Here is a 23,367-nt window from a genome sequence, read left to right as displayed (position 1 = left end):
CATCAATTAATCAATAAGCATTTATTAAGTACCTACTATATTGTCAGGCACTATACTAAACTCTGAGGATACAAATTTCAATGGAGAATTTAGAAGATTATCCAAACACTTTGAATATGTTACCTCATTTGATCCTGACAACAGGAAGTGAGTGAGGGGGGTGCTGGTATCATCCCCATTTCACAGATTAGGGACATCAGGGTTAAAAGACTTGCTTAAGGCCATACAGTTTAGGGATTACAAATTGCTTTCAGGTGCATCATTTCATTGATGTCTGAAACGAAACTGTGAGATAGACAGGGCAGGTGGTATTCACATTTATTAAGAATAGAAAAATCAAGATTCACTTAAGTAACTTGTCTGAGGTCACACAGTGACTGAATTAGAACCAGGATCTGGTTCTTTTGATTCCCAGTTCGACGTACTAGAGTTCCGGCATCAGGGTGGAAATGTTACTGGATTTAGAGTCAAGAAGACCTGGGTTTGAAACTAGCCTCAGGCACTTTCTAGCTGTAGTACTTGAATTACCTAGGCTTAATTAAATTCTGTGAAGCCAGGAGCCCAGTAGGTAGAAATCTGGACTTGGAGTTAGAATGAACCTGAGTTCAAATCCTGCCTCAGATACTTCCTAGCTATGTGACCTTTGGCAAGTCACTTCCTTTCTCTCAGCCTCAGTTTCCTAATCTGTAAAAATGGGGTAGTTGATAATAATAGCACTTACCTCTGATACAGAGGTGTCAAACATGCAGGCATCATCACACTCCCACATGCAGATCAAATCAGGTTAAATAAAATATAATTGGGAAGTATTTAACAAAATAAATAAAAATAAATAACAAAATAAAAAAGTGTTTAACAAAAAAAATAAAAAAACAAAATACAACACAGATAATGTTAACTTGTGCTTTTCTTTTTTTTTTAAATTTTATTTATTTATTTTTTTAGAGGGGAAGCCAGGGCAATTGGGGTTAAGTGACTTGCCCAAGGTCACACAGCTAGTAAGTGTGTCAAGTGTCTGAGGTCTGATTTGAACTCAGGTCCTCCTGACTCCAGGGTCGGTGCTGTACTCACTGTGCCACCTAGCTGCCCCTAACTTGTAATTTTCTAAGTCAATATTGGAGAGCCTGGGATCCCTTTCTAAATGATTTTGACACTATTGCTCTGATATATGTAAAGCTTATAATGCTATATAAATATGAGTTAATATTATTTAATTTCCTCACCTATAAAATGAGGGCTCTCAACTCAGTGGTCTAAAATCTTTGATCATACTTTCTTTATCCCCCCCTCCCCCTTGGAAGCAATCGGGATTAAGTGACTTACCCTGGTTCACACAGCTAGTAAGTATTTGAGTTCAGATTTAAACTGAGGTCCTTCTGACTCCAGGGCTGGGCTTAAGGGACTTGCCCAAGGTCACACAGCTAATAAGTGTCTGAGGTCAGATTTGAACTGAGGCCCTCCTGATTCCAGGGCTGGTGCTCTATCTACTGCACCACCCAGTTGTCCCTTTGATCATACTTTGAACCACAATAAGGTTTCTCCTAATAAAAGCTTGTTGAATTTAAAGTCTAAGTCGCACTCAGGGCTGGGCTCTTTCCCTAAAGGGGTTTCAGAATTGCCCTGGCTTTTGAGCAGTCCCTCCCCCAAGGAAGCCCATCTCAAGCTTCTCCTAGGACAAGGGTTCATCAGCTCTCCCAGTGCTCACCATCCCCGGGCATCCCTGGAATGGAGTGGGCTCTTGTATCATAGGCCCTCCCTGGGAGTGCTACAGTCTAGGAGACCGGCAGAAAGCTCCTCTCCAGACCCATCTAGGTCCCAGAAAAGTTGCTTTATCGGCACTGGCTTAAGTTGTGACATTCAAGCTCTTTTTCTCCCTCTCTCTCTGCTTTGGCAGTATGAGCTCCCAGAATTTAAAAAAAAAAACACATAATTTGTGGCAAGTAGAGTTCATAATCTGTTAATTTATTATCGTTTCTGTCGTCCTGGAGGGCCATTAGCAGAGGTAATAAAGGGAGATGTAATTATAGGATCTGAGGCCACTCCAGACACAGCTGCTGTCACTCGGCTCCCCATATTTCATCATCTGCCTGCGCTCTTGTCTTCCTGGTGAGCGAGAGACAGTGGCTACCCTGGGAAGAGAATCTCCCAGAGCCTCCCTTGTCAGTAAGGAGGCCCCTCCAGGTGGCCCCTCCCAAGCAGCATGCAAATGTCAGGAGTGATAGATGCAGGGGTGGGAGGGAGGTGGGGCAGCACCGGGAGTGACAAGAGACAAGGGAAGACCTCACTGGAAAGGGAGGGCCTCCAAGCTGCCTGGGGAGGATATTGAGCTAATAATGTTTGTTGAATGCAATTAATCAAGTAATTCCCATTCTTGGTTGTAGTCATGGGCTCTCCATTTAATCTTCTCCCTCACCTGGAAAGAAAGCTGGGCCACAGGCCCTTTAAGGACTTGGATTTTTTTTTTTTTGCCTGAGCAAAAAAAAAAAAAAAAGGAAAATACAAGGCAAAAACACATGTTTAGGGGCAGACCTGGCCCTTAATTAAGTGGTAATGATACTGTTAATTTATGTAGGGCCTGTCTCTAAGGGGCTATCCCTGCTGTACAGGCAGGATTTCGTTCATTCTAATGTTCAGCTTATTTCTTGGTGTCAGACTGTGCAACTTACACTTGTGAATGGGGTCCTGTGTCCTTAGAAATTTGGGGAGCAGGAGGGGAATGGTCACTGAGAATTTGCTACCCCTTTTACTTCAGACAAGGTCTCTCATTGTCCCTCGAACCCACTTTTGTTCACTAGGACCCCTCTTCCCTCTCCCCGCTTCCCTTTGTTGGTCAATATCTTATCTATCAGTGAAGACTGAGTTTGTCTCCCCTCTCTCTCCATGAAATCCTCATGATTTAGCCTAGCTCACAGAGCCCCTTCACTCTCTGAAATTCTATAATATTTCTTGTCTGCATATCACTCATTTGGCAATAAATCACGTCTGGCCTCATTAGTTGTTTCTTCATGTGTGTGTATGTGTGTGTTGGGGGGGGTCCCAAACTAGACTCTAAGACCCCTCAAGAGCTGCTCAGGTGCCATGTATGCCTTCCCCTCCTCCCCCCACTACAGCTAACAGAGCCTCACACACGTTCCAAGTTTAATGAATATTTGTTGATGGATTAGGTGATAGAGCCCCTTCTGTGTGGTCTGTCCCTGAACGACCTAAGGGGTTTTGTTCTCTGTCTAGGAAAGGCTCTCCCAACCTGAGGAATCACAGCATGCACTCCAGAGGTATGAGAAGCTTGCTAAGTTGCGAGTATGAACGTTCGTCAAATATTTATATTATCCTATTGAAATTATTTTATTTTCTATGTATTTTATATATTTCTTTTGTATGTGTTTTTTTTTTTTTAGTTCCAGTGAGCTTTGAGGTAAATGAACAAAATCAAGATTTTGCCAACCATCTTTTCTGAACTTTATGAACTGAGTGGAGACGCTTGGATCCATATTCACATATGTACAATACATCACACACCTCAACAAAAATACAGTCCTACTGTGTTTGCATGGCAAACTCAGATTCACTTCCTTTCAAATTGAATAAAAGGGTAGGAGAAGATTTACTGAAAATCTCAGAGAGTGCAGAGATTCAGAAAAGGTTGGTAACCCATGATCGGGGCGGGAAGATGAATGAAACAAGGCTCCTCTTCACATCTGCCCTTGAATTAAATATCTGAGAACTCAGCATACAAACATATTTAGAACAAGAAGCAAGTTAATATTGGGGGGTTTTGTTTTATTTTTTCTAGTTGATACAATAATTATTAATTAATAACTAATAACAGCTAATATTTATATAGCTCTTTAAATTTTACAATATATCCACTGCACCACTTAGTTTTCCCAAGTACAACATAATTCAGGGGATGGGGAAGGGCAACCTTTCATTACGACAGATAAAAAGCAGCTGGATTCAGCTTTGTTTTACTGTACTGTCAGGAGACACAGTAGCAGTAGAGAGAGCACTGGGCCTATAGTCAGGAAACCTGAGTTCAAATCTGGCCTCAGATACCTCCTAGCTGTGTGGCCTTGGACAAGTCACTTCACCTCTGTTTGCTTCGGTTTCTTCCTTTGTAAAACGGGGGTGATATTAATAGGACCTCCTTGCCAGGGTTGTTGCAGCGATCAAATTGCTTCTAAGTACCTGGTACAGAATAGTACTATGTAAATGTTAGGTGGTGGTGTTCTTATTGTTATACTATCTTCTCCTTCTCTGCAACTTACAGCCCTAGAAAGCTACCTAGAGTGTCGAGAGATTAAGTGACTTGCCCTGGGTCATAGAGCTTCTCCATGAATAATTGTTCTTATAGGCCACCTTTTTATATCACTTAGAAGAGGCAGTGTGGTTCAGTGGCTAGGGAGCCAGCCTCCAAATAGGATGACCTAGGTTCAAGTCCTGCCTTCTGGCTCTGTAACCCTGGGCAAATAACCTGACTTAGCGTTCTAGCAATCTTTCTAAGACTGCCAGCTGCAGAACCGTGCAGATCTGCATTGCTTAGAGGGAGTTTCTTTACCTGGGAGTTCCCTATACCCCTGACATCGCAGGTCCAGTCCCTAAACCATGGTTTCCAAAGTGTTTTATACTTAGATTATCATCTAATTGGATCTTCATAGCAACCTTGTGAAACAACCCTGTGCAAGAATTATGGTCTCCATTTCAGAGAAGCGACGAGAAATAAGTGATGGAACCAGAACACATCAAGACCTTTCCCCAGAAGGCCAAGCCATAGGTTACACAGGTTAACCTGAGGGGGTTCAGGTTTTAGAGGAAACGTCCTACTTTGAATCGAACCAGCTTGAAGCCCCAGATCAGTGATCCCAGCCAAAAGCCATATGCTTGGTCAGTGGCAGAGACAGGATTCAAACCCAGATCCACAGCAGTAAATTGTTTCAATCCACTGGGGGTCAAGGAGAACAAGGGAAGAACATCACATTGAGGAAGACCAAGCGGCAGTAGGGTGGGCTGCAGTGGCCTTCAGAGAGGAGTTCAGGACAGAGAGACAAAGGTGGTAACAGAGTAGTGACACCAAGGGGCGCCCAGCAGCTGTTGATACGCAGGCCTCTCACCCTTCCCCCATGCTGAACTCTCATGAGCTTCAGGCTCAATGTACAAGCCGGAAGACTGTACTGGATCTCTTAGCTGGGTTAGTGGAGCAATCCAGGCTGAGGTATCTTTAGCAGCAGCCTAACCCCTCCATTGGTGCTGAACCAGCAACAGGCAGCTTCGGAAAGCACTGAGTATCTAATCCTCCCTGGGCTGATCTCCTTAAGAGAGGGTACACCCGCATTAACCGCCTGCACACACACGCATGCTGAGTCGGAATAACATAGATAGCTTTCTGCACTAAAAGGGAAGTGTCTCAGGGAAAGGGGGAGTCCTATAGTCTGTAAAGCTTAGAAAGGCTTTCTGAAGTTGGCCATCCCAGCTCCCCAAATCCAAAGAATCAAGAAAACAGGCAAGATGAAATCCCAGACAGTCTGCTGGGCTAACTAACAATCATTCCTACTTGTCTCCAAACTCCAGAATTGGGTCCCATCTCCATAAGATTATAACCAACACCTCCTCCCCACTAACCAGCTGCCATGCCTTTCCGAGGATGGTTCAAGCATGACAGAAGGAAGATACATTATAAGAGGAGTGTTGGATCTTCCTACAATCCACATAAAGTTTTAAAAATTAAAAACTTAGATTATTGGTCTAATTTGTAAGGTTTTGGTGACAAGGGGGTGAATTTTCTTTCTCACAGATGACGATGCCTACAGTTCTTAGAAGATACAGGCCCACTAGATTAAGCCCCAAATGTGGAATCAGGAAAGTGGTGTTTGAATCTCACCTAAGTCATTTACTAGCTGTGTAAGTCACTTAAGCATCTCTGAGACTCAGTTTCCTCATCTGCAAAACAGACATTATAATAGCACCTCCCTCAGGAGACTGTTGTGAGGATCAGAAAGAATAATGTATAAAAAGAGCTTAACAAAACTTAGCACATGAAAGAAATGTCAGCTAATAACATGCAGGTCAGAGTTTATTTGACCCCCCTTTTTTTAAAAATTTCTCGCCCAGTCTGAGGTATACAGCTGGGTGATATAGTAGTCTCCAACTTTGATAAACATGCTTTTAAAATAAAAGCCCTTGACTGTATCCCAAAGAGATCACACAAGTGGGAAAATGGACCAGTATGTACAAAAATATTTATAGCAGCTCTTTTTGTGGTAGCAAAGAATTGGAAATCAAGGGGATGCCCATCAATTAGGGAATGGTTAAACAAGTTATGGTATATGAATGTAATGGAATAATATTGTGCTATAAGAAATGGGGAGCACACAGACTTCATAATAACCTGGAAAGACCTACGTGATACGATGCTGAGCGAGGGGAGCAGAACCAGGAGAACATTATACACTATTACAGACACAAGGTATCTGTAAGGACTAACTTTGATAGACTTGTCTCTTCTCAGCAATGAAAGGTTCAAAGACAGCTCCAAAATCTCATGATGGAAAGAGCTATGCGCATCCAGAGAAAGAATCAAGGAGTCTGAATGCAGATGGAGGCAAACTATTTGCTCTCTTTTACTCCTTTTTTGGTTTTGTTTCTTCTTTCTCATGATCCATTCCATTGCTTATAATTCTTTTTACAACTGGACTGTTATGTTCAATGCAAAGGTATATGTAGAACCTTTATCAGATTACATGCCATCTTAGGGGGAGGGGTGGGGAGAGCAAGGGAGAGAAAATTTGGAACTTAAAAACTTGTGGAACTGAGTGTTGTAAACTAAAAATAAAAAAGAAATTAAAAAAATAAAAACCCTTGACACCGTGTTTTTATTAGAGCCATAACTAAAGTTACTGAAGTTTTAGTACACAGAGACTGTATGAAGGTCAACATGGAAGAATATGCATATGGCTAGAGATCTATCAAATCAGGTCACACTGGCTGCTCCTGGCAGGGATGACTGAGGGGGGCTGGGCCCTTTACATATTGGCTACATGGTCTCCCTGCAGTGTTAAAACCCATGGAACCTAAAACTCTCTGAGAGTCACAGAGCCCCAGTGAAGGAAGAAGATGAGCCCCTGCCCATCAATCCTTGGTGAATCAAGGCAGAAAACACCCTCTACCTATCTCCCCCACAGTCCTGTTCTGTTTCTCCAGCCTCTGCAACCAAGCCCTGCACTGGCAATAAATGGCCCATCTGAGGCAGGAAGGGGTCTGCCCCCCAACCCCTGATTCACAAACAATCACTGAGCTCTGATTCTCTGTGGCTTTTGAAGATGTGCTGTACAGATCTCTAGAAATCAGGGCCATCAACATAAGGATACACTGCTCTGCCCTTCCCTTCCCAGCAGAGTGGCAATAGAGCCTGTGACTCGCTTGGTCTGTAGTTTTCCACTGTTCCCAGCTGGGAGAGAGAGGTTAGGAAAATCCTATACTTTTGGCTCTCTGGGGTTAAGGGACCTGCTCTCTGAATCCTTTCTGCTGAATATAAGGTAATTAAAAACACCTCCCCGGGTGATGGTGATATCATGTCTCTGTGTACATCAACTGCTTCCGAGGCTCAAAGCACTTCCACCGCCTCTGCCACTGTCTCACCTTGGGCAGGTAGGTCACCTCACCTTGATGAACTTGAGTTTCCTCCTTTGAACAGTGGAGATGATAATACTACTACCTACCTACCTCAGAGTTGTTGTGAAAAAGTACTTTCTAAACCTTTGTCTAAAAAACCTTTAAATAATCACATTGTATAAATGTGAGTTACCATTGTTAATATTATTTAATTACATTTTGTTTTGTACTGGATCTATGTCTTCATCTGTATAGAGAACTCCTAGAACCCCAGTGTGGAAATGGTCTCCACAAATATAGACTGACAGCTCCTCGTGACTCATACTCTTAGAAAATGGCCTATATAAATAGGCAGTTTAATCTAAAAAGGTGGTCTAAACACTAAGAGGTTAAGTGACTTACCTAATGTTACATAGCCATTTTATGTCAGAGGTAGGACTTGAACCTGTGTCTCCCTGACACTAAGAGTGGTCTTCTATATACTATGCAAGGGCCTCAGCTTTCTCATCTGTAAAATGGGGGGATTGGATCTGATGACCAGCTAGATGATGTAGGGCATAGAGGTACCCGGCCTGGAGTCACTTCTGAGTTCAAATCTAGCCTCAGCCACTTACTCTGTGATCCTGGGCAAGTCACTTGGCTGTGTTTGCCTCAAGTTCCCTCATTTGTAAAAGGAACTGGAGAAGGAAATGGTAAATCACTCTGTCTTTGCCAAGAAAACCCCACGTAGGGTTGCAAAGTGTCAGGCCTGACTGAAAACAACTGAATAGCAAAGGGCCCTTCCAGATCTAAACTTATGCTCCTATGCTTCTACAAGAGTAATCCTTTTAGTATTATTGTTGTCCATGAATATTATTTGAACCTTGATCAATCAATCAAGAAATATTTGCTAATTACCTATTATGTACCAGGTACTGGGGACAACAAACAATGAAACAATCCTTACTCACAAGGTACTTGTGCTCTAAACTTCTTCTTTCCACCAGCAAAATAGGGAAAAGACACAAGTCAAAACTGACTTGCCCCAACAGGGTTGGCACCAGGCTATCTGTTCTATAACTTTTAAAAGGAATGAAGGCCTGAAATTAGCCTTTTGATTTCCCTCCTGGGCCTCCTATGAACAAGAGCACCAACCTTGGTGTATTGGTATCTGAGGGTTTTTTTTTAACCCGCATTTTCCTACCTCTGGCCCAAGGAGCCCCCATCCACATTTATCCCATGGAAATGACTTACCTGGAATGTGTTTGGCCCAGCCAATGATGACCACAAGTTCCCTGTCTGCCAGATCACAGAGGGTGGTCAGGGCTTTGATATCACTCTCGGGCATGGTGGGGTCAGGCATGGCATAGATCTTCTCCGGCTCAGCCACCAAGAGATGGGAGACTATCTTAGTCACTGCAAGGGCCAAAGAGGGAAATGTGAGCACCTGGGAAGAAAGGAAAAGAGAGCCTGGGGCATGCAGAAGGCAGACAGAGGAGGAGGAGCCAGAGAGCTTCAGCCTGGACATTAGCAACACCTCAGCATCCACAGGAGTGCCATTTGTATGGGATCTGTGCTTCGGATATCAGCATCTCTTGTGGGTGAACTGATGGAGCATTCTAGAGTCAGAATTAACTGCTTTTCAAGGCAGACCCCTTCCTCCAAGGCTCAATATAGACAGCATTTACATGTCAGGTGATGTTTTTAGCTGCGTCAGAGAGACCTTTGTTCAGTGGATCAGGCTGACTCTTCATGACCCCATTTGGGGTTTTCTTGGCATAGATCCTGGAGTGGTTTACCATTTTCCTCTCCCTCATTTTACTGATGAGGAAACTAAGGCAAACGAGGTTAAGTGACTTGCCCAGGGTCACACAACTAGTAAGTGTCTGATGCCAGATTTGGGACTTCTGGCTCCAGGCTGGGTGCTCTATCCACTGTGCCTCCTAGCTGCCCCTTTACTAGAGATACCTTTGCTATTTATCATAGGGATGAAGAGTAGATGTGACATTCTAAGAAAGATCTGAGGGCAAGACCTTCATGGCTAAAGACCGTGACTTTTGGTAGAGATGAGACTTGCTTCTTCTCAGGATCCAGTATTGTTGTTTGTCCTTGGTTCTTGAAGAGAACTATGATATCAGGAACGTGATGTCATGACTTGCAAGTGAATTGGATTGAAGTCAGGGCTGTGCAAAGTCACCAGCCTTACCTTCTCCTTTGGAGCCATCTGGGTCCAGTGGCAAGATACAGATCAGGACCACTGGAGATGGCCCCAGATACAGTGGAAGTCTTTGGCCTTTTTAAACTAAGGTCTTTCCCAGGTCTCAGTTTGTCTGAGGCAACACCCATCCAATGATTAAGGTTAGGCAAGAAATGAGGCAAGTAGGAGCTCATGAGGACTAGAACAAGGGAATATCTTATGGGTGCTAAGACCAGAAGTTATACTGCTACTGTGATAAATAAGGCATATTAAATAAAATTAAGTAAATAAAATGCCTCGAAACCATAAAGTTTTATACAAATGTAAGATTGCATTCTATTGTTTGGCCTCTATCTCAGCTCTCAGGAATTAAGGTTGAACTAGGTGATCTTGAAAACCCTTTCCAGCTCTAAAATGATTACAAATTAAAGAAGCAAAACATCCTTTGTAAATTTTCAAGCACTCTACAAATGGGAGTCATTAATATTCAATCACCCTTGGCAGTGCCATGGAAAAGAATATCGGTTCCAGGGGAAGCCACAGGGTACAGATCAGGGAAGCAGAATTGATGCTGGGACAGGGGATACCATATGTGGCTAGTACTTACAGGGCTTTTTGGCTGGAGGAGGAATCTGTAAGCTCAGGTAAGTGCTGCTTTCTGAGTCAAGCCTTCGCTTGTATTTCTGGCGGCCTCCACGAACTCGGTCAAGGCGAACCCCTGTCCAGGAAAGAAGGGAGAAAATGGAGAAAAATCCTAAATGTTTACTGGACATACCATCACCAGTCTCTTAGTGGGGCTTCTGAACTTCAACATCAAGCAATATCTTTATGGGGTTTAACTCAGGGCAAGCAGGGTGTCAGAAGTACAAAAAGTGCTGGGATCAGATATTTATAGTAGGCCTTTACGGAGTCTGTTCTTCACCATCCCAACACAACTACTCTGCCTAGGCATGCCATTGCTGCAGGATTGCCTTTCCTTCTTAATAATCAATACCTTTCTGAGATCCATCTATAGGAGATATTAGGGCTCTTAAACCTGCTGAAATCCCCTGTTTTAAAAAAAAGCATAAAGCATTCCTGTGGCTCCCTATTATCTCCAGGGTCAATCAAATAATAAACATTTATTAACTATCTACCTACTATGTGCCAGGCACTGTGCTAAGAGATGGGGATACAAATAGAGGCTGAAGACAGCCCTTGCCCTCCAGGAGCTTATAGTCTAATGGGGGAGACAAGATGCAAACAAATATAAACAAAGCAAGCTATGTACAGGATAAACAGGAAATAATGAACAGAGAGAAGGCACTGGAATTAAGAGGGGTTAAAGTAGGCTTTCAGTAGAAGGGAGGGTTTTAGTTAGGACTTAAATGAAGCCTGGGAGGTGAGCAGTGAGGAGCAGAAGAGGGAGAGAATTCCAGGCATGAGGGACAGCCAGAGAAAATGTCCAGAGCTGAGAGATGGAGTGACTATTTCAAATAATAAATCCTGTTTGGCATTTAGAACTCTTCATATGGGCCGTGGGGTCCCCCTGGCTCCTTCCTGTCTTTTCAATAATCTTGCATTTTGTTCCACTCCATGAACTCTGTGTTCCAGCCATACTGGCCTCCCTGCTTCTTCTCACACAGCACTCACTTTATTTCCCTGCTCCGGCTGTGCTCCAGGCCTGGTATGTTCTCAGCTGTTTCCTCCGCCCCTTCATTTATTTCCCTAGCTTCATTTTAAGACTCAGCTCACGGTCCACCTTCTACAAGAGTCCTTGCTTGGTCTCCCCAGCTATTAGAGCTTTCCCCTCTGAGAACCCGACTCTACGTATGTGTTGTATTTACCCAGCTATTTCTTTGTTGTCTTCTCCATTAGAATCTCAGCTTTTTGAGGAGAGAATTGTTTCTGCTTTTCTATATATCCTCGGTGTTTACGTAGTATCTGGTACATAGAAAATGCTTAATAAATGCCTACTGAATGTAATAGATGATACTTATACACAATGGTGGGATTCAAATAAATTAACAACCGATTCTTCACGGAACTGAGCCGAATCACTGACATGGTGGGTGCAGGCGCTGCCCGGCTAACAACAGGTTCAAAATGAGGTACCAGAACCGGCTGAATCCCACCACTGCTGATACAGTATTTTGAGGTTTGGAGAGAGAGAGAGAGACAGACAGACAGACAGAGACAAAGAGACAGAGAGAGATAGAGATACACAGATACACACACACACACATAAACACACACACACATATAAACACACACACACACATAAACACACACAGACACACAGACACACACACAAACACACACACATATACATATACAAACGCAAACTCATTTAATTGTCGCACTAACCACATACGGTAGATGCTATTCATATTTTCATTTTAATGATGAGGAAATTTCAGTTGAAAGAAGTTGTGACTTGTCCAAGGTGACTTAAGTGACCTGGAGCAGGATTCAAATCCAGATCTTGCTGACTCTATAAATTTGAGCTATTATTACCCATTCCCAGAGGACTCTTGGTACTGAATACAATTCCCTAGGTGCAAATGGAACAATACAAAGTAAAAGGATGTCTTTAGCTAAGTGTACATAAACAATCCCCTCTGATATGGAGTAAAGTCCTGGGGGGTGGAGGGGGGCGAAGGTAGAGAGTGGGGTGGGGGGTGGCATAATGTCCTATTTCAGTAGCTCCCTCTAGAGGTAGTAGGATGCATTGCCACTACTCTAGAGTTGACCAGGTCATTCCACACCTAAGGAAATCTGGGTTTGGATACTGGGGCAAATCCCTGTTCCTTCTCAAAGGTCTCATCTAAAAGAATCCTTCTTGGTGAACTAACGGCTTGGCACCCAGCTTATGTGCCTTGGAGGATGACGGCTGTTGCTGACGTTGAAAGGAGCTGAACCAGGACTTTCCATAAGCTTAAGAGTTACAGACCTAGTACTTAGACTGTGTAATCCATCTCTGTTAGCACGTTGGAGGATTAAAGGACTATGCAAATCCCAGTCATTTCTCTGCCTTCCAGGGATAGGACAAACACCCATGTGTAGAGATACTCTAGGATCAGATTTCCACATATAATGCCCCAGCCCGTTGGCAGAAAAGAAATACTGAAATACAATGTGTCTAGGACAGTGCCACCAACTTCATCCTTTGTGAAGAGCAACAAAGTGTTCCGGTATTTAAAACCCCAATCTGCTCAACCACGCTAGCTGCTAAGATTCATGGGAGTGCTGCAAATAGCCCCAATCAAACATTACCAGTAAGAGACTACCTGTCCCCCTCACTGATGTTTCTCTATGGCTGCTTCCCTCATTCACTAACATAGATTCTTTCGAATCCTAAAGTCTATAGGAGAGCTTTTTCTCTAATAAAGCCAACTTACAGGGTCGGGGTTCTTTGATCAGAAAAGACATAGATGCCCAGAAAAGAAAACAAGTCGTAAGATGGGTGAGAATAATTAACAGCAAAAATAATTTATAGCTAGTATTGATAAAGCACTTTACATTCTATCTCATGTGAATCTCACAATAACCCTGGGAGGTAGATGCTGTTACTGATCCCGTGTTATAGATGAGGGTACAGTCTGAGAGAGATTAGATGACTGGCTTAGAGTGACATGTCTAGGAAGCGTCCGAGGAGGGATTTGAATTTAGATCTTCCTGACTCCAGGTCGGGTACTACATCTGCTTTATCACCTCATGGACAACACTGCCGAAGGAGTTAGCGGCTAGGTGGACCGGCGCATAGAACGCCAGGCCTGGAGTCAGGAAGACCTGAGTTCAAATTTGACCTCAGCCCTAGCTTTGTGAGTGTGGGCAAGTTGCTTAACTTTTGTTTGCCTCTATAAAATGGGTATAATCATAGCACTTACTTCTCAGGGTTGTTGTGAGGGTCGAATGAGATAATAATTATAAAGCTCTTAGCACGGCGCCTAGCACACAGTAAGCACTACATAAAGGCTAGCTGTTGTTGCCATCATCATCATTATAAAACTGCCTTCTCAGAGGGTTGCCCAGCAACTTGGTATGGCCAACAGTGCATTGGACTTGGTGTCAGAGGGTCTGATTTGGATTTCTATCTTTTTTTTTTGCTTTTTGGCAGGGCAATTGGGGTTAAGTGACTTGCCCAAGGTCACACAACTAGTACATGTGTCAAGTGTCTGAGGCCGGATTTGAACTTAGGTCCTCCTGACTCTAGGGCCAGTGCCCTACTCACTGTGCCACCTAGCTGCCCCTGGATTTCTATCTTTGCCACCTGCTACCCATGTGACTACGTGAAAGTCATTCCTTTCAGGATACTTCACTGTCTCCTTTGTACAATGAAGGGGTTCCACTAGATCACCTCTTCCAGTTCTAGATTTTAATCACCTTTTTTTCTTACCTCTTAGAACTTTAGGGTCAAACTATGAAGAACATAAACAAGGATAGTTGTCTCTATAGAGATTCTTAATATAACTCATGACCATAAAATGATGGTTGGTCTAGAGTTTGTTGGGAGGGCAGGAATGAAACCCAGGGATCCATGCTTGACTCTGATAATTATTACCATTTTTATTAGTGACTTGGATAAATCACAGACAACAAGTTTGAGAGGATGAAGCAGAATTTAAGAAGAAAATTTAAGAGGGATAAATACAAAAGCTTTCACTCTGAAGAAACTGGTTTTACAAAGACAAGATGGGCAAAATAGAGCTAGATAGCAGTTTGTCTGAAAAAGATCTGGGGGTTTTAGTGGACTTCAAATATGAGTTGACAGTGTGAAATGAAAATCAGTCAGTCAACTAGCATTAATTAAGCACCTACTATTTACCAGGCACTATTTTAAGAACTGGGGATGCAAAGAAAGGCAAAAGACAGTCCTTGCTCTCAAAGGTCTCACAGTCTAATGGGGGAGACAACATGTGAACAATTATATACAGACAAGATATATGCAGGATAAATTGGGGGAGAGGTGGGTCTCTCAGAGGGAAGGTGTTAAGATTAAGGAGCCCTGGGAAAGACTTCTTATAGAAGGTGGCACTTTAGCTCAGAGCTGAAGGAAGCTAAGGGGCTGAAATGAGGAAGGAGGGAACTTCAGGCATGGGGGACAGACAGTAAAGATACTGGGAATCAGGAGATGGATTATTGTGTACAAGGATGGTGTCACTAAATTACAAAGTAGTTGGAAGGATGTAAGATGTCAGAAGATTAGAAAGCTAGGGAAAGCCTGGGTTATGAAGACCCTTTGTGTTTGATCTTGGAGGTAAAAGGGAGTCACTGGAATTTATGGAGTGGGGCAGAGGGGGAGTGAGGTTTTCATTTTAGGAGGATCAATTTGACAGTGGAGTAGAAGATAGATTGGAGTGGGCAGAGATGTGAAGCAAGGAGAAAAAGCAGCAGGCTGTGGTATGGGGGGGATAAAGTCCTACACCAGGGTGGTTGTAGTCTCAGAGGAGAGAAGTGGATATATATAAGAAAAGTTATTAAGGTGGGAACAGCAAGACTTGATCACTGATTGAATATGGCAGGTGAGAGAACATGAGGAGTCTAGGATGGCACCTAGGTGGCCAGCCTGGGTGACTAGGAAGATTGTGGTGCCAATGACAATAATAGGGAAGTTAGGAAGAGGGGAAGGTTGGGGCGGGAGGGAAGAGGAGAAGATCGTGAGATCAATTTTGGACACGTTGAGTTTAAGATGTCTGTGGGATATCCAGTTCAAGATGTCTAAAAGGCAGCTGGAGATGTGAGACTGGAGGTCAGGAAAGAAGTTAGGTCTGGACGAGTGAATCTAAGAGGCATCTGCAGGGAAGCCCCTTAGCAAGTGGCTGTCCCCATACTAAACACCATTTGCAGAGATCAAGTGGCTTGGGTTAGGATAACCTTGCCTAGAATGCCCTTGGTACCTTGTCTGCTTATCTAGGCATCTTTCAGGGCCTAGTTTCAATCCTTCAATCTCCTCAAACAACCTAGCTCTAAACTGAGGGAGCACAGTGTATGTCTGTACCTCATTCTTTTATGTTGTTTCCTCTCCACAGCATTTATAAACTTAGCCCTTCTTTTTCCTCCTGATGGCCTCCGGGATTCTAATAGAAGAAGAAGGGGGAAAAAAAGTCCAGTGTGTTCTTTGGAAGTAGGAGGCTCCTTTAAAGGCAGCTGGATTGGACATTCCCTGGGGGCACCTTCAGTTTCTGTGAGATGCAGTAAGGGAAGAGAGAAGAGGGAGGGGGGAAAAGAGGAGGGAGGGAGGGATGGGGGAAGGAGGAGGATTGGCTTTCTGTTTTCCCTAGAGTGCCGCAGAGAAGACTATAGCACTCTTGCAAAGGACACAGAAAGAAAATGGCTACACAAGTTGCTTAGAGGTATTTGGGATCCTCAATCAGATTATGGGACACAAAAGGCTTCATTGAATTAATGGAGATAAGAGAGCCACAAATAGATTCCTTTATTACCAACTCCTATCCCAAAGAGCAGGACAGTACCCAGCCCTGCTCATATAAGGCCTTGGCCACTTAATTTCATCCACATCCCTTTTTCCCATCCATGATTGACACTCCTTAAGGCAATGAAAATCAAAGAACTACAGAGTTGTCAGAGACCTCAGAGGTTATCTAGTCCTGCACCCCCAAGCCCCTGGAAATAGCTCAGTACCCGAACAAACAATGGAGGAGCCCATCTTCACATTGGTGTCAGAGGGGAAAATGAGAGACTCATTTGGCACACACACGTTCTTTGTAAGACTATGTGCATGCATGGCCTGTGATCATTTATGTGGGACTGGTTGGGGGTGGGGCATGGTTTGATGAGAAGTAACATTTTCTTCAGATCAGAGATCTCAAAGGGGACTCACAGGCCATCCAGTCCAAACTATGTTTCATAACTACACTTTCAAGGTCAGAATTATTATGAACTTGGGCCCTTTTAAATCTGCCTCATCAGACCACAAGCCTAGGCTTATACAGATGAGCCTCAAGCAAGTTAAGTGACTTTTGCCCAAGGTCATAGATGTCAGAGGCAAGAATCGAACCCAAGTCCTCTGATTTCAGAGACAGCGCTTTACCATGAAACTTCTCATTCAAGGGATCATAGATGAACCTGGCCCTTTGAGGGCTGCTTTTGGTTCTCAATCACACAGTTCTATTTATTCTGATTCAGGACCAGTACCACCCAGGGAAGCTTTTGTGCCAATGAGCAAATAATCCCAACCTAAACTTGGGCATGAAACCAGAGGGGAAAGAGCACTCCTCCCAAGGTTAACTCCCTCCAACTCCCTAGACAGAGATTTTTACCTTTAACCAAAAATAACCCTTTTTATGTCCATCCTGGGCCCCTAGCAGGTAGGCTGCCAGGTTGACCAATCCCCTCTCCCCTCTCCCCCATTCTAACTTCTGTGTCTTGAGCACTGTTATGGGTTTCTCGGGAAGGGGAATCCTGCCAGCCTGGGCCTCTGCGGCACATCCCCGATTTGCTGATCTTTCCAAAACCTTTCCATCAGGCCACGTCAGAGAAATGCAGGCAAGTCTGCCTGGCAAGTTCTGGATCAGATGTCCACTTGCTCCCTTGATAACATCAGGCTTCTGACTTTTTTTCTTAATGGAAGTAAAATAATTCCTGCTTCCCCTGATACCCTCCCCCTCCCACTTCTTTCATTCTTTCATTTTTTTTTCTTTCACACAGCTGGACTAGATCCCAGTCTTTTGGAAGTAAAAATAGCAAAGTGTGTTGGGGAGGGGGCTAGGGGCAGGAAGGGGGAGTCAGTTTAAGTTTCTTTCTTTTATTCCTCAGACCTAAAAATAATTTGTGATCACTTGTGAAGAACAGCCCTAGATGGTGGGCACTGTGGGCCCATCCCAGTGGCATCTGTCAGGTTGAGTTATAGGACTCACATCACTTCATATTGGAGCTGATCAAAAGCTAATGAATTGGTAGGAATGGAGCTAAACCCCTCACCAGTCAGGAAGCCTGAAACATCCCAATCAGCATACTCTCTGCTCTCTCCCCTTCCAGCCCCCTTCCTCCTAGAAGCACCTAGAAGTCTGCCTGAGAAAAACCATATTCAGGATAATCCTAGATATGAGTGAGGGTCAGGAATGGCTGGTTCTCTTCTTAGGGGAATGTCTCTTCTCAAATACAGCACTTGACCAGAAATCCCTATCATCCCAATAACTGGCCACCAAGCCACCTTCATTCTCTGCTATTCAAAAGCATCACCTCCCTGTAAACTTATTCTCTGAGACAAATGAGAGTTCTGTCCATCCTCCCCAATAAAGCTAAGGCTTGTTATGTCATATGTGCTTGCTTCTTCCTCTAAATGAACTAAGGGAAAGAAATATCACCAAAAGTGAGCATTGGTATTGATGCCTTAAACAGAAGGTCGCCCAGACCATGAACCATACCTGATGACAGATGCTTTTTTGATTCATGTTTGTTATAGAATTCCACCATCTCCAGCGGGATCCCAGAAGCCATCTGGCCCAAACTGGACCTCACTGAAAATAACTTTGCCAACACACACAGACCTTCCATGACAGGGAACAGCATCCATTCTGCCTTTGGACACTTCCAATCTCCTTCTTTACAACTTTCCTCCTTTACTCATGTTCTTTCCTCTGGAGGCCAGGCCTCACAAGGCCCCTAATATGTTGAAGAGTGTGACAACTCCAAGTTTATTTTATATTTGCATGTGTATGTATGTATGTATTTGTTACTGCATATTAAAATAAAATCAACTCCCACCCACCACGACTATAGCTGTTGTTCTTCCAACCTCTTGCCCAATTCTGTCGGGGTTTCCTTGTGAGTTGTAAGAATACCTGACTGCCTTAGATGCGAGGGTTATTTTTATTTGCCTCCTTTGCCCTGGCAGTGTAATCTAACATCAACTGGAAGGGGAGAATGACACAAGCCTAACCTCTTGAGAACACCGAGACTTCAAAGAAGAAAAATTCATCGATGGATGGAGACAAGGAAGTAGACTGATATTTGGGGACCAATGTCAGCTGTTCAGCAGGTTAAACAGATGATGATCATGACATTTATATGGTGCTTTAGGTTTGCAAAGAACCCTACATCCATTATCTCATTTGCTAGGTAGATAGAGCATTGGACTTGAAGTCAGGAAGACCTGAGTTCATGTCTCACCTCAGGCATTTATGAGGTAACCCTGGGCAAGACACTCAACTTCTCTCTGCTTCAGTTGCCTCATCTGTAAAACAGGGATGGTAACTAACCTTATACAGTTGTTGTGGGGGTCAAAGGGGATAACATATATCAAGTACTTTGTGAACCTTAAAGCAATAAAAAAATTAGCTATTATCTCCACATAAAAAATCCCATGATATAGATATTATTATTATCCCTTTTTATAGATGAGGAAAAGGAATATCAAAGGCGTTAAGTGATTTGCCCAGAGTCACACAGCTCAGAAGCATCTGAGGAAGGACCTAAGGTCTAATTCAGACTTTAGGCTCAAGCCTCACAAGGACAGTGAATAGAATTATGAACTATGAATAGGGTCAACAGGTTCTTATGGGCGTATTCATTCTTGGGGCCAAATATACACTGTTTCCCTTTTGTTGTTGTTTTTCAGTTGTTTCAATTGTTTCCAACCCTTCATGATCCCATTTGGGGTTTTCATGGCAGAGGCAATGGAGTGCTTTGCCATTTTCTTCTCCAGTTCACTTTACAGATGAGAAAAAATGAGATAAACAGGGTTAAGTGACTTGCCTAGGGTCACTGGGCTACTAAGTGTCTAAGACTAGATTTGAACTCAGGTCTTCCTGACTCCATGCTCAGTACTCTATCCATTATACCCCCTAGCTGCCCAGGTTTCTACTGGAGTTTTTTTTTTTTTGAGTTTTTATAAATGTATAGGTAATTTCCCCAACTAGACTGTTAGCACCTTGAAGGCAGATTGTTATAAAAAAAAAAAGCAATGAGTCACATCTTTCCACCCTTGCTTGTTTGCATTTGTATGTGAGCATATATGTGTTCAAACAAATTTACCAGTATATGTACAGCTGAATGAGTGTTATCCTCCACTTCGGAGTCAAACACATTTCAGGTAATACTGCTGTTACTTCAAATATGTACGGAACTCTTCTTTGAAAATGGACCTCACCATTAATTTGAGTCACAGAAGAACAATCCTATGACTCACGGTAAATTTTTTATCCCAAATAGTATTGTTTAGCTTGATAAACCCACTTGGTTTGTTAAATTTGGATTCCAAAAGTCAATTATACTCTTGAAGGATTTGCCAGATTTGAAGAAATTCAGCTCTTTCTGACAGCTAGGTGTCATGTGGGGCAGAGCATTAAACTTAGAGTCGGGAAGACCTGGGCTCAAATTCTGCCTCAGATGCTTACTAGCTGTATGACCCTGGGCAAGTCACTTAAGCTCTCTCGGCCTCAGTTTCCCATCCATAGAAATGGAGACAATAATAGCACCTACTTCACAGGGTGGCTACAAAAATCAAACGAGACAATAAAACAATATATAAAAGTTAGTTATTATCCCAGAGAAAGTGCTGCTGGCTTTAAAGACAATTTCCAAAGTGGAATTCCCCAAATCTTCTGAGCAATACCCCCTGAATAACTTCCTGAAGAGACTACTCTGAGAGGGGATAAAACTCATTTAACGTAAAAATTTGGATGTATTTGCTTCAAAAATAATCATGTTACCACAATTTCTTCCTTTATAACAATGAAGGGCTGTTCTAGGTATTGATGATGGTAACAAATACTTATGTAGTGTTCTGAAGTTTAAAAAACATAATGGATTATCTCAGAGACTCACAGTGACCCGTAAAATGGATATTTATTATTATTATTGTCTGTTGTTGCTGTTAAGATGAGGAAACTGAGACTCAGAGAGGCAAGCACTATATCCAATACACAGTCAGTAAGTGGTGAGGCAGGATTCAAACCCACAGCTTTCTGAGTACAAGTCTAACACCCACTCTACTCTAACCTCTGAAGTCTCTAAGCTTCTTCACTTTTTTATTGTTGTTGGTAAGTCATTTTTCAGTTGTGTCCAACTCGCCACGACCCCGTTTGGGGTTTTATTGGCAAAGATACTGGAGCGGTTCGCCATTTCCTTCTCCAGCTCATCTTACAGATGAGGAAACTGAGGCAAACAGGGCTAAGTGATTTGCCCAGAGTCACACAGTAAGTGTCTGAGGCCAGACTTGAACTCAGGAAGATGAGTCTTCCTGACTCCAGGCCCAGTGCTCTAGCCACTGCACCACCTAGCTTCCCCAAGCTTCTTCTCTTACAGCTCCAAAAATCTAGGCTCCTATAACTTTATGATATTATACCTTATATTTATTTCTTACAGTGATAGTCTCACAAAAGGCACACAAACTATATCTGTTAGCTGAATAACTACCAAAATATAACCTTTCTAACCTGTAGCCACCGTGAATCACAAGGCTTATTATAATTCTCATAGAATATTCATCTGATGGAAGAAGTATTCTATGTCTATTAATAAGATGAAAGGAAATGGACCCTGAGTTCAAAGATAAGGGAAAGGGAACAAGCACTTATAAGCCCTTTTTGGATATCTATTGATTCTTCCCCCATGATCTGTCCTGTCTTCTGGGGACCAGGAAAGAAGGAAAGACTATTTTGAGAAGGACTTTTGCTTTATTCACCTAAGAATAAACACACACACACCAGAAAGAGGAACTTATTCCTCTCATTATAAGTACTTCTATAACACCTACTATGTGCCAGACACTATTCTAAGTTTTTTTTATAAGTATCTTATTTGATCTTTGCAACAACCCTGATGCTGTTATGACTTCCATTCGACAGTTGAAGAAACTGAGGCAAGCAGAGGCAAAGTGATTTGCTCATGGTCATAGAGTTAGTAAGAAGGGCGCTATCCATCATGCCATCTAGTTGCCTAACAAAAGTGACTCTGCCATTTCCAAAGCCCATGATTTCTAGGCACTGAAACATTAAAAGCTCAGTCCTTCATAATGCATGCTCAGCTCTGACTGGAATTCTCCCAAAGCAAGCGGATACTCTGACAAGTAGGAGAGGAAACCAATCTACTGCGTTCTGAGTGGTCCAGAGTTCAGGGATGCTGAGGCAGGTCTTATGTTCTTAAAAGCTGATGTATGTTGGGGGATCGGGGGAAGGGGAGGAAGGACGCTGACATCAGAGTTTCTCAGCTATACTTCAGTCCTATCCTCTGAAGTGCAGGAAAGTTGGTTTGTCTCTGAACACGGGAATATTTTAGAAAAGAAAAAGAATTTTTAAAAGTGAATTGTCTCTCATTCTCTTTCTTCATTTGGATGCCCAGAAAAGTGATATTTCTGGCACGGGCTAGAGGCAGAATACTCTATAAATACAAAACCATTAAATCTCATGCAGTCAGGAACCCGATCAGGGCTGCCTTTTAATTTCCTGACATGAGCTGGCCACTAACCCAATTACCCAGAATCCCCGGAGGAGTCCTCATCCTTCCCAGCAAGCACAAAGAAGGAGTGAGAGCATATTGCATGGATGTCAGCCCAGCTTTGGCTGAAATCAAATATCTTTTAGAAAACACATGGGTAAAAGTGAAGGAGGAGGGGAGAAGAGATGAAGAGGAGAAGGAAAAGGAGCAGAAAGGGTTCCAATGAGAGTTACTGTAGGGCCAGTTTGGCCTGTGAACGTCTCCTCAAATCCCCAAACTAGCCCTTTGACTTAGGAACTATCCTGGAAAATTCTTGGTAAATAATATTTCTGTTCTTTTATTCCTGGATACAGGCTCCATGTATATTCTAGAAGCACCCAGAAAGAGAGTTCTGGTGCCCCAAATCCCAGTTTTTTTTTTATCTCTACTAACTCTTCCCTCACATTCTGTCCTGTATTCTGGGGACCAGGAGAGAATGGGAAAGTATTTGGTATTTGGGGCAGAGCTTTTGCTTTATTCTCACACACACACACACACACACACACACACACACACACACACACACAGAGAGAGAGAGAGAGAGAGAGAGAGAGAGAGAGAGAGAGAGAGAGAAAGAGAGAGAGAGAGAGAGACAGGAAAGAGAAATGTCATCCTTCTCCTTATCCATTTTCTTTTCACTTTGGACCCCCAGGGATAGGGAGCAGCACATTCCGCTCTTTCCTTTAGGATTAAGTCCAAGAACAATGATAGAAAAAGTAATTCACACAATTATTAGAGGCACTTAGGTGGCACAGTAGATAGAGCGCTGGGCTTGGAGTTAGGAAGACCTGAATTCAAATTCTATCTCGGACAATATCTGTATGACTCTGGGCAAGGCACTTAACCACTGTCTGCCTCAGTTTTCAGTTATAAAATAGAATATAAAATGATAGCACTCCCTCCCAGGATTGTTGTGAGGGTCAAAGGAGGTAATATTTAAAAAGTACTTAGCATAGTGCCTGGCACATAGTAGATACTTAAATGCTTGTTGCCTTACCTTCCCCTTATAATGCCTTTCAGCTTACAAAGCATTTTAGATTTACAGTTTCATGTGCGATCACCTTTTTTTTATTCTACTATGTTATGGAAATACTTGTTTTATTTCATAAGTTAAAAAATAAAATAAATAATTTTTTAAAAGGCATCAACAAAGCATTTACCTTAAA

At 42.9% G+C, this 23,367-nt stretch overlaps 1 protein-coding gene across 1 annotated transcript in view; it reads right to left on the bottom strand.

Annotated features, from left to right (window-relative positions):
* Positions 1-23,367, bottom strand: part of ESRRB (estrogen related receptor beta) — a 245,398-nt gene that overhangs the window by 21,608 nt on the left and 200,423 nt on the right. Inside the window, exons 4-5 of the mRNA XM_036736273.1 lie at positions 10,389-10,499; positions 8,839-9,000 (exon numbers count right to left, since the gene is read on the bottom strand). Of these exons, the coding sequence (XP_036592168.1) occupies positions 8,839-9,000; positions 10,389-10,499 (273 nt within the window). The remainder of the gene's footprint in view (positions 1-8,838; positions 9,001-10,388; positions 10,500-23,367) is intronic.

Source organism: Trichosurus vulpecula, chromosome 8, assembly GCF_011100635.1.
Source record: "Trichosurus vulpecula isolate mTriVul1 chromosome 8, mTriVul1.pri, whole genome shotgun sequence".
NCBI classification, from domain to species: Eukaryota; Metazoa; Chordata; class Mammalia; order Diprotodontia; family Phalangeridae; genus Trichosurus; species Trichosurus vulpecula.
The sequence above is the reverse complement of the archived record's forward strand: the minus strand, read 5'-3'. Positions and strand labels throughout refer to the sequence as shown.